General features: G+C 35.1%; 1 protein-coding gene across 2 annotated transcripts in view; it reads right to left on the minus strand.

Moving 5' to 3' along the window:
• The window catches only part of KIF5B (kinesin family member 5B), a 43,991-nt gene that overhangs the window by 20,491 nt on the left and 8,914 nt on the right, over positions 1-14,586 (minus strand). For both annotated transcript variants that reach the window (XM_032837906.1, XM_032837907.1), the window contains exons 3-12: positions 6,176-6,249; positions 5,161-5,265; positions 4,448-4,496; positions 3,821-3,876; positions 3,641-3,728; positions 3,352-3,476; positions 2,172-2,276; positions 1,743-1,888; positions 847-995; positions 213-406 (exon numbers count right to left, since the gene is read on the minus strand). In XM_032837906.1, the coding sequence (XP_032693797.1) occupies positions 213-406; positions 847-995; positions 1,743-1,888; positions 2,172-2,276; positions 3,352-3,476; positions 3,641-3,728; positions 3,821-3,876; positions 4,448-4,496; positions 5,161-5,265; positions 6,176-6,249 (1,091 nt within the window). The remainder of the gene's footprint in view (positions 1-212; positions 407-846; positions 996-1,742; positions 1,889-2,171; positions 2,277-3,351; positions 3,477-3,640; positions 3,729-3,820; positions 3,877-4,447; positions 4,497-5,160; positions 5,266-6,175; positions 6,250-14,586) is intronic.

Here is a 14,586-nt window from a genome sequence, read left to right on the forward strand (position 1 = left end):
ATTTATTGTAAAAATCCATATCTAAGTGGATCCATGCATTTCAAACCAGTGTTATCTGAGGGTCAACTTTACAATGATTTTCATAAGGTTAACAGAAACCAAAGAAGATGTATATAGGTCCAAGGGACCTATATACATAAAAATTAAAATTAAAAATAAAAATACCTATGCCATAACATTCTAAAACAAACTAGAACATGAACAATACCTACCTTGTCATCAAGCTGTTTGTACAATTTAGCAATTTCTTCTTCACACTTTCTTCTTTCAGCATCAGTAAAGTTTCCGGTAACTCCAATTGTAGCTGCTGGTTTATCATTGGTAACAGTAATATCCTTATCTACTGCAAAAGCTTCCAAGTTGGCTTTCTCTTTGTCAAACTGCTCATCAATAGGCACTGTCTCTCCTAAAATAAGAGAAAGCATAGTTAATAAAACTATCCACCTGTCTAAAATGAATTAAATTTTATTCAATTTCAACAGCTCTCACCAACTTTATCAGCTCAGTCTGAGATTTGAGAAGTTGCAATTACTTTTGACTCACCTCCATCTTCTAAATCCAGTCGCCAAATCTTACAAATTTTATTGCTTCCACCCTACTGTAGGAACCTTGCCATCTGTGACTACTATAGCTTCCAAGATGGCCTCTGTGCCTCTATTTATCATTACAGATAAAATTAGGACTTAAAAGATTTTATTAATTTGTAATTGATGATTCCTAATTCTTAAAAAGTAAAAATGGATATGTTTGTTATTTTTACTTAAATTTGTTATTAGTCTCAAATTTATAAAATAGCTTTACATTCATATTCAACATACTCTAAATGACATATTCATAAATTATTACCATTACGCCATCGGTTGAGTTCATTTTCAAGCCATTGAATGGTATTCCGCAGGGTCTTATTTTTTTCCTTTTCTCTTTCATATTTCTTTTTCCACTGTTCTGCAGTTAATTCTACATTTACACAAACTGTGTTCTTAATTGTTTTGGCCCTAAGAGAAGTAATTGCAGGGAAAAAAATGTAATTAGAATTAAATATTTTCAACTGATATCCATAGGTGTTACATATATATAAAGGGGTGTGTGTGTGTGTGTGTGTGTATATATATATATATGTATTTTTGGTTATGCAATTTGACTATTCTTGTTAATTATCTTTATAACTAAACACAAAGAACCGTAATTACTATAGTGCTTATTCACAAGCTAAATAAATTTGTGTCAGTTCTCAAATTTGTGAATAGCTTAAAAAAAACAACAAACAAAAACAAAAAAACCTGATGAGGATAAAAAAAACAAGGGCCCCTATTTTCCCAATTCATTTGCAAGGATAAATTATTTAAAAAAAGAATTACTGTTGAAGGTCAAAGATAAATCCCCACTACTGACTTTCCCAGGTTAAGCAATTCATATTTGGCTCTCCCATTATGCAAACCTATCACATATGTCAACAGGCTAATACAGGATTATATTTGTCAAGCTTTTCTTTATTATCTGATTTAAATGCTTATTTTCTTTAATGCTTAATTAAAGTTCTCATATAAATTTGACTTTCATATGTACTAAAACTTAATTCAAATCCAAGCAGCTTTAAAAATGGACCTTGTTACATTATCTCCCAATTAAAAAGTTGCCTAGCATATTACAAAATGCACTGATTTGAATAATACCTACCTGCATTTTCCTAGACTTAATAAACAAAAGACCTGTCATTTACACTTTGTATTTTAACAACTAACCTTTGACCAAACAGGAGTGTAGATTTTGTTTCAGATTCATTGTACGATGATGGAGAGCAGCAAATTACAATAGTGGTTCTACAGTTGCCACCTAATGAGTCTTGAAGGATTCTTGTCATTTTACTATCTCGATATGGAACATATGTCTATGAACATAAAAAACATAGAAGACCAATGGGTTTCTAAGAAATAAAATTTGTTACAGAAATATGTTACACTTTAAGTAAGTTACAAAGGGATTTTGGTTATTTTAACAGATTAATATTAAGAGGAGAACTAAGAGCTACATACTAATACTATAAATTCCTGTAAGACAACTAATTCACACACACTGATTCAAACACACCGAATCTTTCACTCAAACATCCGTGCATCTACACATATGGATCCCAGAAGACAACAACAAGAAAAGAGAAGATGTGCACTCACACTCCCCTCAGCCAGAGCAGAAATGACATTGCCAAGAGCAGAAAGGGACTTGTTGATGTTCTTTGCTTCATCCAGCACAGCGCCTTCAGCTCCAGTTTTACTAACCTACACATACGATTTCAAAAGAATGAAACAAAATTTTAAGCTTCTTCAAAAAGTTCAGGTCATCAATAGCCAACAAACAACAACACGAAAACCTTCATGATTTTATTTGCCAAGTATTTATTCTAAGCTATCACTATTTCTTGAGCATTAGACTTCTGAGAACTTGGTCAAGTAACTAGGTGCATGACAAGAAAGTCAATAAAGAGATAACAAATTTTATTTCAAGTCTGTGCTCTTGAAAATAACAAATTTACATGTACATTTGCCATTTACTATTTATTAACCCCCTCTGCTTCATTAAAAAAGGGGAAGCTTTTAACATTTGCTAAAGTATAATGTTGATATTGTAACTATTACAGACTGAATTTAAATATAAAAGCAAACGTCTTTTAAAAAGATGTGAGATACATATGTTAAAGATAGAATAAAATAGTATGTTAGCAATATTGGCCAAAGAAACACCTCCCAGAATTCATAAAAATCAAAGACAGGCTTTGAAGGATGTGTTTAAGACTTAAGTAAAAGGGAACAGGCATGTCATTTTAATCAGAAGAAAAATTAGCAAAACGGCCAAAATCATTACAGAGATCAATTATTAAAATATTTGAACTTATTTTAATTTTCGCATAAACTAGAATCAGACTGGTATATGGTATAGTCTGTAATTATTAAATAATCAACCAAGGGAAAGAAAGGGGTACAACCAAACCAGAGAAGACTAATAGATAGTTACCAGTTTTCACAAGGAGCCCACAGCCAGTATGGTAACAGGTATCAAAATTAAGGAAAAGGATACCTAATAAAATTTATAACAATATATGCTAAACAAAATTCTCAATAAAATCATACACCTTAAGTCAAAGGTAACACCTATTGACTGAACTGGACTATGGCACAAATGATAGTAATTTGGAACTGGTTAAGCATTGTCATCAAAGCTTTTAACTCTCAGAAATATTAGCAAATCCAATTTTATATAGTTTTTAAGATGTTAACAATGAATAATGTCCAAGTCCAAATTCAAGCAGAAGTTTTTAAAAATGCTTAAGTATCTACCAGAATATAAAGATTTTACCTTTTCACTACCAGCTAAATCAACCAGATAAAGTTTTCCACTCAGCTTTTGTTCTGTTTGCGTGTTCTCTTGTTTTACATTAATAAGAAATATACTGTGACTCCTAGAGCTATGTTCATTCATATCTGCAATGAAATAACACAAACAACTATAAACAAACATGGCTTTCCCTTACTAATAATTTCTAAAGCATTACTTTACATAGAAATCTAATACAGTTAATCAACTTCATAAAGACATTTTAAGGCAGCTTTGTACCTTAACTAGTGTTAATAAACATCCTACTTACTTGTAACTGCTACATGTCTGTTGGACTTTCCTTCGTCAATGGTATCCATAACTTCATCTGGACTACATACAAAACGCTCTGTGCACCCCTATAAAATATTTTTTGAAGTATGTCAATAGTCTTAAAATTGTTTATCACAGGGCTTTTCTAAACAAGCATTCTGTATTATTTTATAAGTACCTTTACATAGGGAACTCGATTTTTATCTTCATGAACTGAAAGGTTGGTCTTTGAAACTGAAAAAAGAAAAATGAAGAGTATTAGCAACATTCTCCTCAACTCAAAAACTAGCTATGAAATAGCTTATTCAATTGATTGTTTCCTTTCCCAAGTGACCTAATAATAGATAAATTTTAAAAATACAACATATCGCTATTAAAAAAAGACTCCAGAAACAGTAGGAGATTTAAATAGAAACTAATTGAGCAATATAGAATTTTAGGTCCAATGCAACCTCTACCACACACATTTGAAAATAACAATAACCCAGAGTGGTTTAATAGTCTGTCTGAGGGCAGTGAATCTAACTGACAGCTGACAGAAGACAAGGACTCACGACCTCTAACTGTAATTCAATTCAATTCTCTAATTACTACCTAAGAAACACAAACACGCATAAATATGTGCTTTAAATAAGTTATTCAACAAGTCAAAAGCATTCAACTAACTTTAAAGGAACTTTAAAATATACCTGTTTCCTACAATTTAAGTCAATTTCATATAGGTCTCTTAGAAATGATTTCATATCGACTATTAAAAAAAGGTAACATGCTATTTTAAAATGCTAAGAGCAAAACTGTAACTTACCATCTAACAGGTCCCTTATCTTATCCAAATAAATTTCAAAATATGAAACCTGAAGGTAAAGAAATGAAGGAAAAAAGATTAAAATTTTAAAATAATTTATTCACTTGTTCATTAAAGTTAATGGGGTCCAGACTAGGGGACAGAGTTATCAACAACTCAGCCACAGCTCATGTTCTACCCGGAAGGTATGAACTCTCTAAACTGCTCATGTAACTAAATAGCAATTTCCATTATGTATCTTCATCTAAAATGAATTAGACTCATGAGAACAGTAAGAACCTTTGAGTTCAGGGCACCTGGGTGGCTCAGTCAGTTAAGCAGCTGCCTTTGGCTCAGGTCATGCAAGATCCCAGGGCCTCAGCAGGGTGTCTACTTCTACCTCTGCCTCCCTGCCCCCACTTCCACTTGCAGTCTCTCTCTCTTAAAAATAAAACCTTTACTAGAACAACAACAACAACAACAACAAACACCTTTGAGTTTAGTAACAAACTCCTTCACTTTTATAGAGAAGGAGGTGAAGACAAAAAAGAGATTTTGTGACCCTGTTTAAGGTCATCTAATGGTATGAAGAACCCCAGTTTACTAACCCTAATGATCTTTCCACTGTAACTGTCCAAAACTGTCTTTTTTAAAAAGAAAGAACATTTATTATTTCTTGGAGTAAAATTATTCTAGGTGTAAAACAGAACACAATCTTTCCCCAAGTCTTATACCTTAATATGAAATTCCAAATTTTCGTCCATGGAGTAAATGTAATTAAAAATATCTTGCACTATTCTTGGAATAATCCCCATGCCTTCTGGATCATGAAGTTTACCCTAAACAGAAAATGAAATGAGACTCAAAGAAATATGAATTAAAAGTAAAAATTTTCAATCTACAATTTGCAGTAAACAAGGGACAGTAATTGTAATTGTGGCCATTTTTTGGTGAAAACAGCTCTACAAATACCCCCCAAAAAATCCAATTCAAGTATTACACATTGGTAATTTAAATACTGCATGTCAACAATAAGGGTTACCAATGGTTCTAAGCCTTTTCTTTTGGATTTAGATTTTCTATGCTTGTGCAATAAACTTATTTTCGAAAGAGGTTTTAGTCCGTTTCTTCCCACGTCTTTATTGTTCCTTCAAGTCAAATCAACATAAATGCTAGAAATGTCTTTGTTCTCTGTAACTTTATGGAATAAGTAATATGAATTACACTAAAATAAGCAGTCACTTTAGACAGAATGCTCAGATAAATGATAAAAGCAGATGCTTTGTAGCAGCAGCATAAGATAACGAATAGGCTGTTTTCTATATGAAAGTTTAGGCAGGACCACATCTTACTAATAACAGCACCAAAAACTGTGGAGACATTCTTATTAAAGAGTTGCAGATATTCGGAGAGAATTAATAGCTCTGAATAGAAATGAAAACATATGAAACATTTAAAATTTCAAATTTCCATTATAAAGTAACAGGAAATTTCCATTAATTCTAAAGTGCTCTTTTGTGGTTATGCTAACAAAACAAAGTTAAGATAGGATTTCAAGTGTATAATGTCATTATTTGAACTCTGGGACTGATTAGATTACAACAATGAGGTTATCTGTATATTATATGTACCAGAGAATCCAATAAAGAGTAAATATGTTTAAGCATGATAAAATAATTTCACAAATAATGAATGAATACACACTCTATTCCGCAAACTACATGGCAAGTACAGATTATAAAATGTTACCTCCATTGTGTGTGTCTTCCCAGAGGATGTCTGTCCATATGCAAATATTGTTCCATTGTATCCTTCAAGTACATCTATGAGAAAATAAGAGATTTTATACCTCAGGGGAATTTTTTGTCCTCTAAAAAAGACTCATAAGAAACTACTTAAGAGTCTTAGAAAACACTGAAAAAATTCACATAGATATTAACTCTGTTTCTCATCCATGCATAATAAAATCTGCACAAGAAAATATCTGTGGGGGGGCATCTGGGTGGCTCAGTGGGTTAAATAAAGCCTCTGCCTTCGGCTCAGGTCATGATCCCAGGGTCCTGGGATTGAGCCCCACATCCGGCTCTCTGCCTGCCTCTCTGCCTACTTGTGATCTCTGTCTGTCAAATAAATAAATAAAATCTTAAAAAAAAAAAAAAGAAAGAAAGAAAATAGCTGTGGGAAGAATGATGAAGAAGATTCAGATTTTCTTTACATGAATATGAAAGACACCATAAAAGTTGAAGTTTAGTTCACGAACGATTTATAAAGACTGAAGAGAAATAAGAATATGTTAATAGTAATTTTCTTAGTGATGATCCACCTAAGCAATTACTTTCTCTCGAGCCCAGATTACTTTCTGTGGTCAATGAAACACAAATTTTAAATTCCATTGTTTATGATCATCTCTTACATAAGTGCACATCTCAAATGTCTTTACGTTGTATTCCAAAGCTTTATGTGATCCCAAAGGAAAAATTTTCTGCAAATTTACATACAGATATGAATTCATCTTTACAAATAGGATTGCTGATTAGTGGTTAACTGGTAAAGCTCACAAACCCATACAATAGTCCTCCTTATACAAGCACCAAGCCCAGGTGTACCTCAAAAATAAATTTTCAGAATACCTGTGAAATTAAAAATGAAACTGTTCTAGCCCTGTATGTACTCCAAGATCTGTCTTTAATATCTAAGTATCTTCCTTTACTAGGCTGAAGGGGAAAAAAAAAATATGTGACAAGGTGACCTTTTGATTTTCAGTTTTCAGGGATTTGGTTTGTTCTGTTTTGGTTTTGTTGACAAAAAGGTACTATGAAGTTACACTGTATTCCAGAGGAAGCCAAAGTAAAAAGAGAAGCCTCTGTTGGAAATAGCACATGCTAAGTAAATTAGTAAGCAAGCCAATTCTTTTTTAAAACTTATTATTTAAAAAAGAAAAAGAAGGATCTCAACACTGGGCACAACTAACTAGATATTAACAAATTTCCTATAGGCACATTTATTAATGAGAAAAAGAAGGTACTTATTTCCTTGGGAAAATTTTAAGAGAACTCAAATCACATTTAAAATAGGAGGCATTGGGGGTACATGGGTGGCTCAATAGGTTAAGCATCCGACTCGACTAGGCTCAGGTCATGATCTCAGGGTTTTGAGATTGAGCCCCGCGTCAGCTTAAGACTCTTCTCTCCACCTCTAACCCCTCCCCCAACCCACCTTGAAAAAAATAGGGCTCCTGGGTGGCTCAGTTGGTTGGGCGACTGCCTTCAGCTCAGGTCGCAATCTTTGAGTCCTGGGATCGAGTCCCACATAGGGCTCCCTACTCGGCAGGGAGTCTCCTTCTCCCACTGACCTTTCTCCACTCGTGCTTTCTCTCTCTCTCTCCCAAATAAATAAATAAAATCTTAAAAAAAAAACAAAAAAGATGGCACTGCAGTATTTCTGAACAAGAAATTATCTGGAGAACGAAGTATAGACCCTTTCCAATTCACTCCCTTTACACATAATTGTTCTCAGTATATCAATGTCATACCTTCTGCTTAAGGATGTTTTTATCAATCAAATAAAACCTAAGAAAAAAATCCAAATTTTTGTTATATCCATAAAATACTGGTGGGTGAATTAACAAGTGACTCTCTCAAGATCAACATTTAGTAGCATATACCTATATTATAGTATAGGATATTACAATATACCTGTGGTTATGTGAAACTATATTATATGAGGGCATTACAGTATACTACAGTATATTACAGTTAGGATATTACAGTATACCTGTGGTTATGTGAAACTATATTATATGAGGGCACCAAGGACAGCAAATGCATACATTTGTTTTGGGGACTTCAAGCATAACCTTAAAAATTTCACGTGATTACAGAGATTATGGAATATTCAACATTCAAATACTTACTGAACACCTGCCATGATCTACACTCCGCTCTTGGTGCAAAAGATATTAACAACAACAGATTAGGTGATTTCCTAATGCCACATTATCACTAAGTAGTCTGACAAACACTTTTATCAATTTGGAAAATTATTTTTGCCTACCTTCAAATCCATCCCTGACTTTACTTTCTACACTGACTTATCCCTAACAAATCTAAACATACAGATAAAGGGAATACATTTTACAGTGTACATTCCTATAACCTCCACCAAGACTCTACCAGTAACATTTTATAATTTTACTGTTTAATCATGTATCTATTCATTCATCTCATGTTTTAATGTATTTCAAAGTAAACTAGACTTCAGTACACTTTCACCTAAACACTTCACCATGCAAGTATCTTTAACTAGGATTCATTTTCCAGTTTTATTCCTGAGGTAAAATTTATATACAATGAAATGTACATATCTTAAGCATGGATCTTTAAAAAAAATTATATTCATCTATTTGAAAATCCTAGAGCATACATCTGTAATCAGGTAAAATTAGACACTTTTTGTCCTGCCTCTTGTTTGCCACCTCCACCATCCTTCCTCTTACGCTGCTGTTTTGTGTTGGTTAAAATGATCAAATCTGACGATTTCACATTCAACTTCAGTTACACCATAATGTATGCTGTTCCCCACATTGTGATACTCTTCTCATGGGTATGCCTTGGTCCATGTATCATCTCTATCTGGAAGGCAACCTCCTTTCCTTCCTACTCTGTGCATCCTTTAAGACTAGCTTAGACTTGGCTTTTTCCTCCAACCCAACTATACAAACAAGTCATTTCATTCTATGTGTTCTTACAGAATCTACATTTAAACATTATACTTATAGCTGCATACTGCAACTTTCAATTTACTTATCTGCCTTCTTCACCAGCTTTTAAACTCCTTGAGGCCAGGACTGTGCTTAACTCCTAGTACAGTGCCTGGCACTTAGCAGGAACTCAAATGTTTGCTGAATGATTATTGCCATTACTAATACAGAGCATCTTTCTAAAGCCTCCCTCCCTCTTTAAAATCTACTTTTGCTGTTCTTGTGAGAAACAGAGATGGACAACTATGGGTATGTATAACTTCTCTCATACTTTGTAAAAAAAAAAAACAAAAACAAAACATTTAGTAAGCAAGACAAAAGCATAACACCTTAGAAAAGTCACCTCTCTCTCTGAACTTCCTCATGAGGAAAAGTCCTCATCAGCAAAGGGGAAGGCTTAATTAGGAGAAGGCTACGAAAATTAGAAGTCCTCATATAAAATTATTACTGCTAACATTTGAGAGCATACAATGTGCCAGGCTCTTATAATTTTTCATATATTAATGTATTAAATCCTCACCAGACTCTATGAAAGGTATTATTTGTAGTCCCATTTTATAGATGATGAAACTGAGAAAAGAGATATTAATTTGCTCTACTTCCACAGCTAGCAAGGTGGAGGTGGGATGCAGACCTAGACAATCTTGGTTTTAAGGACATACTCGTAACCACTGCACTGTAATATCAAGGAACACAGGAACTAAAATAAATATATGGCAGGCCACATCTGTAAAAATTAAAAGTAAATGCTGTGGCAGCCAGTTCAGGTCAGGAAGCTAGGGTAGGAAATCTATGAAGACCTGGTATGATGAGGAATCTATGAAGGCCTGGTATGATGGGTAGCATACAGCAAGTACTGAATAAGCGACAACTACTTCATACATGGAAGTAAAAAGATATCACTCAGATTTGGAATTCACTAGAGAATACCAGTGGGTTAGCCTCATTCAAAATAAAGAAAACTTATCTAATGAAGCTACAGAAAGGAAAAAGGAATAGCTTTGTACATAATAAAGTTATATGCGTGTGTGAACATATATATATTCACACACACACAAACTTTTACAGAAATTTATGAAACAGTGCTTCAGCCAACTGACAGAGGAGCCCAGATAGTACCAGTTGCTTCAGGTCACCCTTGGCAGCTTGCTCATCAAATCTACATCTCAGAAGAAATACCTACTCACCCATCATTTTGCTGATTGCTGCCTACCAGAAGTTTCTAACCTCGGTCTTCCAACAGGTTTGTTTGCCAATGACTGTCCCAACTCCACCCTGCCATGTTTTTAATTGGTTTCCCATCCTCAGACCTCACCAGGAACCCACCACTTACCTCATTTCTTTCCTTAAATCTATGTTTATTTACTGGTAACTCCTCCACATTCATAATCTTGTCCTGGACAAGTCCCACTACCTACTACATCCAGTCTCCTCCAAAGTGGTAGAGAGCATTTGGATGGAGACAAAAGGAGTAAGTCAGGTGATACTTTTCTAATATAAATTGCAAAGCTGCCACAGAAGCTGGAGACAGTGACAGAGCTTTCTACTACAATAGTTTTTGTAGAGTGAAAACACTGTAGGCTATGAATTATCCCAAGTACAATTATTGTTGATTAAATCACGAAAGTAATTTCTTCTCCCAGAAGAGAAGAAACAAGCAGCAATTGGTATCTGTTGTGCTTGCTTCTTCATACCAGGCCCTGGATAAAGTTCTTTTTCATGAATCCTCTTTTTAAGTCTTCACAGACCCTTATTTTGCAAACCAAGAACAAAGACATAGAAAGGTTAAGTAACTTCCCAAATGTCACAGAGCTAAGAAGTGGCAGAACCTAAATTCCAATCTAGGTTTATCTGATCCAAAGCCTGTGTTCTTATCCACCAGCAAATAAAAGAACTGCTATTCATTGGGGCTCCTGGGTGGCTCAGTGGGTTAAGCCTCTGCCTTCGGCTCAGGTCATAATCCCAGGGTCCTGGGATGGAGCCCTGCATCAGGCTCTCTGCTCAGCCTGCCTCTCTGCCTACTTGTGATCTCTGTCTGTCAAATAAATAAATTTAAAAAATTTTTAAAAAGGGAACTGCTCTTCAGAATTCAGTTCCAAACAGTAAAGCAGGAATTTGCTATGAAGTAAAAGGACCTGAATTTTGAGGAGGGAAATTTCACTAAATGAATGACGTCATCTTAAAAATTGTAAACAGTAAAGAAATAGAACAGAAGGTAATAGAAACATGTACCTTAGGACTTTAGGACAACAGATTTCAAAGAGTTCTAAGAAAGGTAAGATATGAGACCATTATTATTATTTTTTTAAATATTTTATTTGTTTATTTGACAGAGAGCTAGAGAGAGAGCACAAGTAAGCAGAGCGGCAGGGAGAGGGGGAGAGAGAGAAGCAGGCTCTTCGCTGAGGAGGGAGCCCGATGCAGAGCTTGATCCCAGGACCCTGGAATCATGACCCGAGCTGAAGGCAGCCGCTTAACCAACTGAGCCACCCGGGCGCCCCGATATGAGACCATTATTAAGAGACTATGGGGCATGAGCTTTTTAAAATATTCAGAAAAAGACTAATGTCTGAGTAGACCTCTACTGCCCAGAAAATAAAATGTTAACAGACAATATAAGACAGAGGGTATTCCCATTTTATTAACACCTTCTTCAATATTATCCTGAAAATGAAACAACAGAATAAACACTGTCAAGAGAGACTTCAAGGCTGAGGTGGGTAAGACAATGAAAAGAACGGTTTTAAGTGAGCCCAAGTTTCTAGTTATAAGAGATTATTTCATAGATAAAAATTTCCCAGCTACCATAGCTGATTTTTAAAAGCCACGGAGAACAAAAGCAACAGAAAATGACTAACTTGTAAATGTTATACTCATTTTCAAAAAGGAAAAATGGTAATTATTTTTGGTACACCAAAATTTCACTGAGGAAAACCTACAGTTGAACTAAACTCATTTCCTGTACCATGACTTCATAAAAGGACCCAAGTTTTTCATCATATTCTTGTTGACATGTTGACAAAACTAAAAACCAGCGAACTGTACAAGAGAATCTGAAATTGGCTGACTACCCAGTACAACTTTTAGAAGACTAGGTTAAGGACCACAGCCCATCAAGCATCTTATAAATGATTTAGAGTAATATTTTTCAAACAACAATGTCTGTAAATAAGGAGTTTAGCAGAATTTCAAAATCCTGCTGGATTTGGATTAATTTCAATAATCCAAATATGCTGAGAGCCAACACATATCCCTAATAAGATAACCATAAAAACAAAACTCAAAATATAATCAAGAGCTAAAATGAACAAAAGGGAATCCACACTTTAAAAGCTTAAAGTCAAGGGCCCCTGGGTGGCAGCTGTTAAGCGCCTGCTTTCAGCTCAGATCATGATCCTGGGTTCCTGGGACTGAGCCCACATTGGGCTCCCTGCTCTGTGGGAAGCCTGCTTCTCCCTCTCCCACTCCCCCTGCCTGTTTCCCTCTCTCGCTGTCAAATAAATAAATAAAATTAAAAAAAAATAAAAGCTTACAGTCAAATTTAAAAAACTCCAATATTCAAGTATAGAACGGGGTTTAATGTTGGCTCCAGCAGATGTGAAAAAGACCTTAAACACTTAAATTGCTCCTGAGCTCATGAATAAATACCTTAGTATTTTTTAAAAAGTAATGTAAAATCTTAGCCTGTACTGATGAAAAAAGTACATCAAAATACGAAGAATGTAATACAATTATGTTCTATAACAGATCCACTTGGAAAACTATTTGATGTCTACAAACAAAAGATGACACTGCCTGTTCTTCTTTGTTGCAATCATTTATAGAATCAAGTTAATTCTCCAACAGCTTCTATGAGTTTTTCAGCACCCAGTCCACTGTCTCTCACTAATACCATTCTTGTTCTAATTCTTGATGGTTCCGGTGTCCATGTAGCAGATGATTCTACTAAAATACCTAGTTTTCTCCAGATGCCAACTAACCTCTAGACCTTTTCATTACTACCTACACTGCCTTCCTAATGTTAATTAAGTACCTACCTCCTATTATTCCTTCTAGTACCCTGATTTCAAAAAACATTCGAGCCCACAAAGACTGTAACAAAGTAATCTTACCACTTCCTCTCACTGTCCCTCAAACCCATTCCCTCCATCTGTATTCTCCTTCCTCTCATTCACCTTAGATTCCATGGTTCACTATTATCATTCTCTTGATTCATCCTCAATTCTCTTGCCCTTCTCCCCCTCTTTTATAATCGCCTGGCAAAACCCCAACTAAGTAAATTCAGCTCTTCTGGAAGCTAACCTCAAGTGGGCCCTTGGCAATGCTGCCTGGCAATACTGCCACATTTCTTTAAACCATTCCCTCCTACTGCCAGACAACTTCACTCCTCCTAGAACTGCCTACCCCATCTTCATTCTGGGCTAACTTTGTACCCATGATCACAGACAAAATGGAATATGAAGAGAATATCTGTATTTTCTTCCATCATACCTACAGACTTAGTTCTACCCAAAAACTCTACCTTTTCTCCTCTTACTGGATGAACTGTTTGTGCTCCTACTTAACCCTAACCTATTCACCCTTATACTGAATTCCATCCCCTCCACTCTAGGGAATGCTACAAGACAGGTTTTTGCCACAATCTAAGAAGTACTTTCTAACAATTAGAGCCAACAAAAAGTAGAATACGTTATATCACAAAGTAATGGCTATTTAACTCTAAGATCCCTTTGACAAAAGGGATTTATGTAGTAATTGGAAGTCCAGATAATCACTCACACCCTCTCGGCTCCAGGGTTCTATGGTTTTAAAAAGTATAAACTTGAAAAAGCTTAGTATAAATTAATAGTATTAACTGGAACGTACGCACTTTTCTCACCCTTGGTAACCTCTGTTAAATTCTTCAAGTGTTTTTCTGTTGAACACAAGAGGAGTCTTTGGGGAAGAAAGAACAATGGAATGGAAGAATGACCAACTACTACCATTTTCTACTACTTTTTAGAAACCCATTTAACCATTTTGTAATCATTCTCAAACTGCTGCATTTCCAGAACTGTTACCTTAAAAACTCTCTTAGGAATATCTAATAGAACTGCATCTTCCAAGAACAAGTGTGTAATGCTAATATTCTTATACTACCTTTCACTAAGTATTGTATATAAATTATATCGTGGAGGGGTGCCTGGGTGGCTCAGTCAGTTAATCAGCTGCCTTCAGCTCAGGTCATGATCCCAGGGTCCTGGGATGAAGCCCCACATCGGGCTCCCTGCCCAGTGGAGCCTGCTTCTCCCTCTCCCTCTGTCTGCAGCTCTGCCTACTTTGTGCTCTCTCTGTCAAATAAATAAAATCTTAAAAAAAAAAAAAAAAATTAGATCATGGAATTTGAGCAATAATGTGTTTA

Source organism: Lontra canadensis, unplaced genomic scaffold (assembly GCF_010015895.1).
Source record: "Lontra canadensis isolate GAN:19392208 unplaced genomic scaffold, GSC_riverotter_1.0 scaffold100, whole genome shotgun sequence".
Classification (NCBI taxonomy): Eukaryota; Metazoa; Chordata; class Mammalia; order Carnivora; family Mustelidae; genus Lontra; species Lontra canadensis.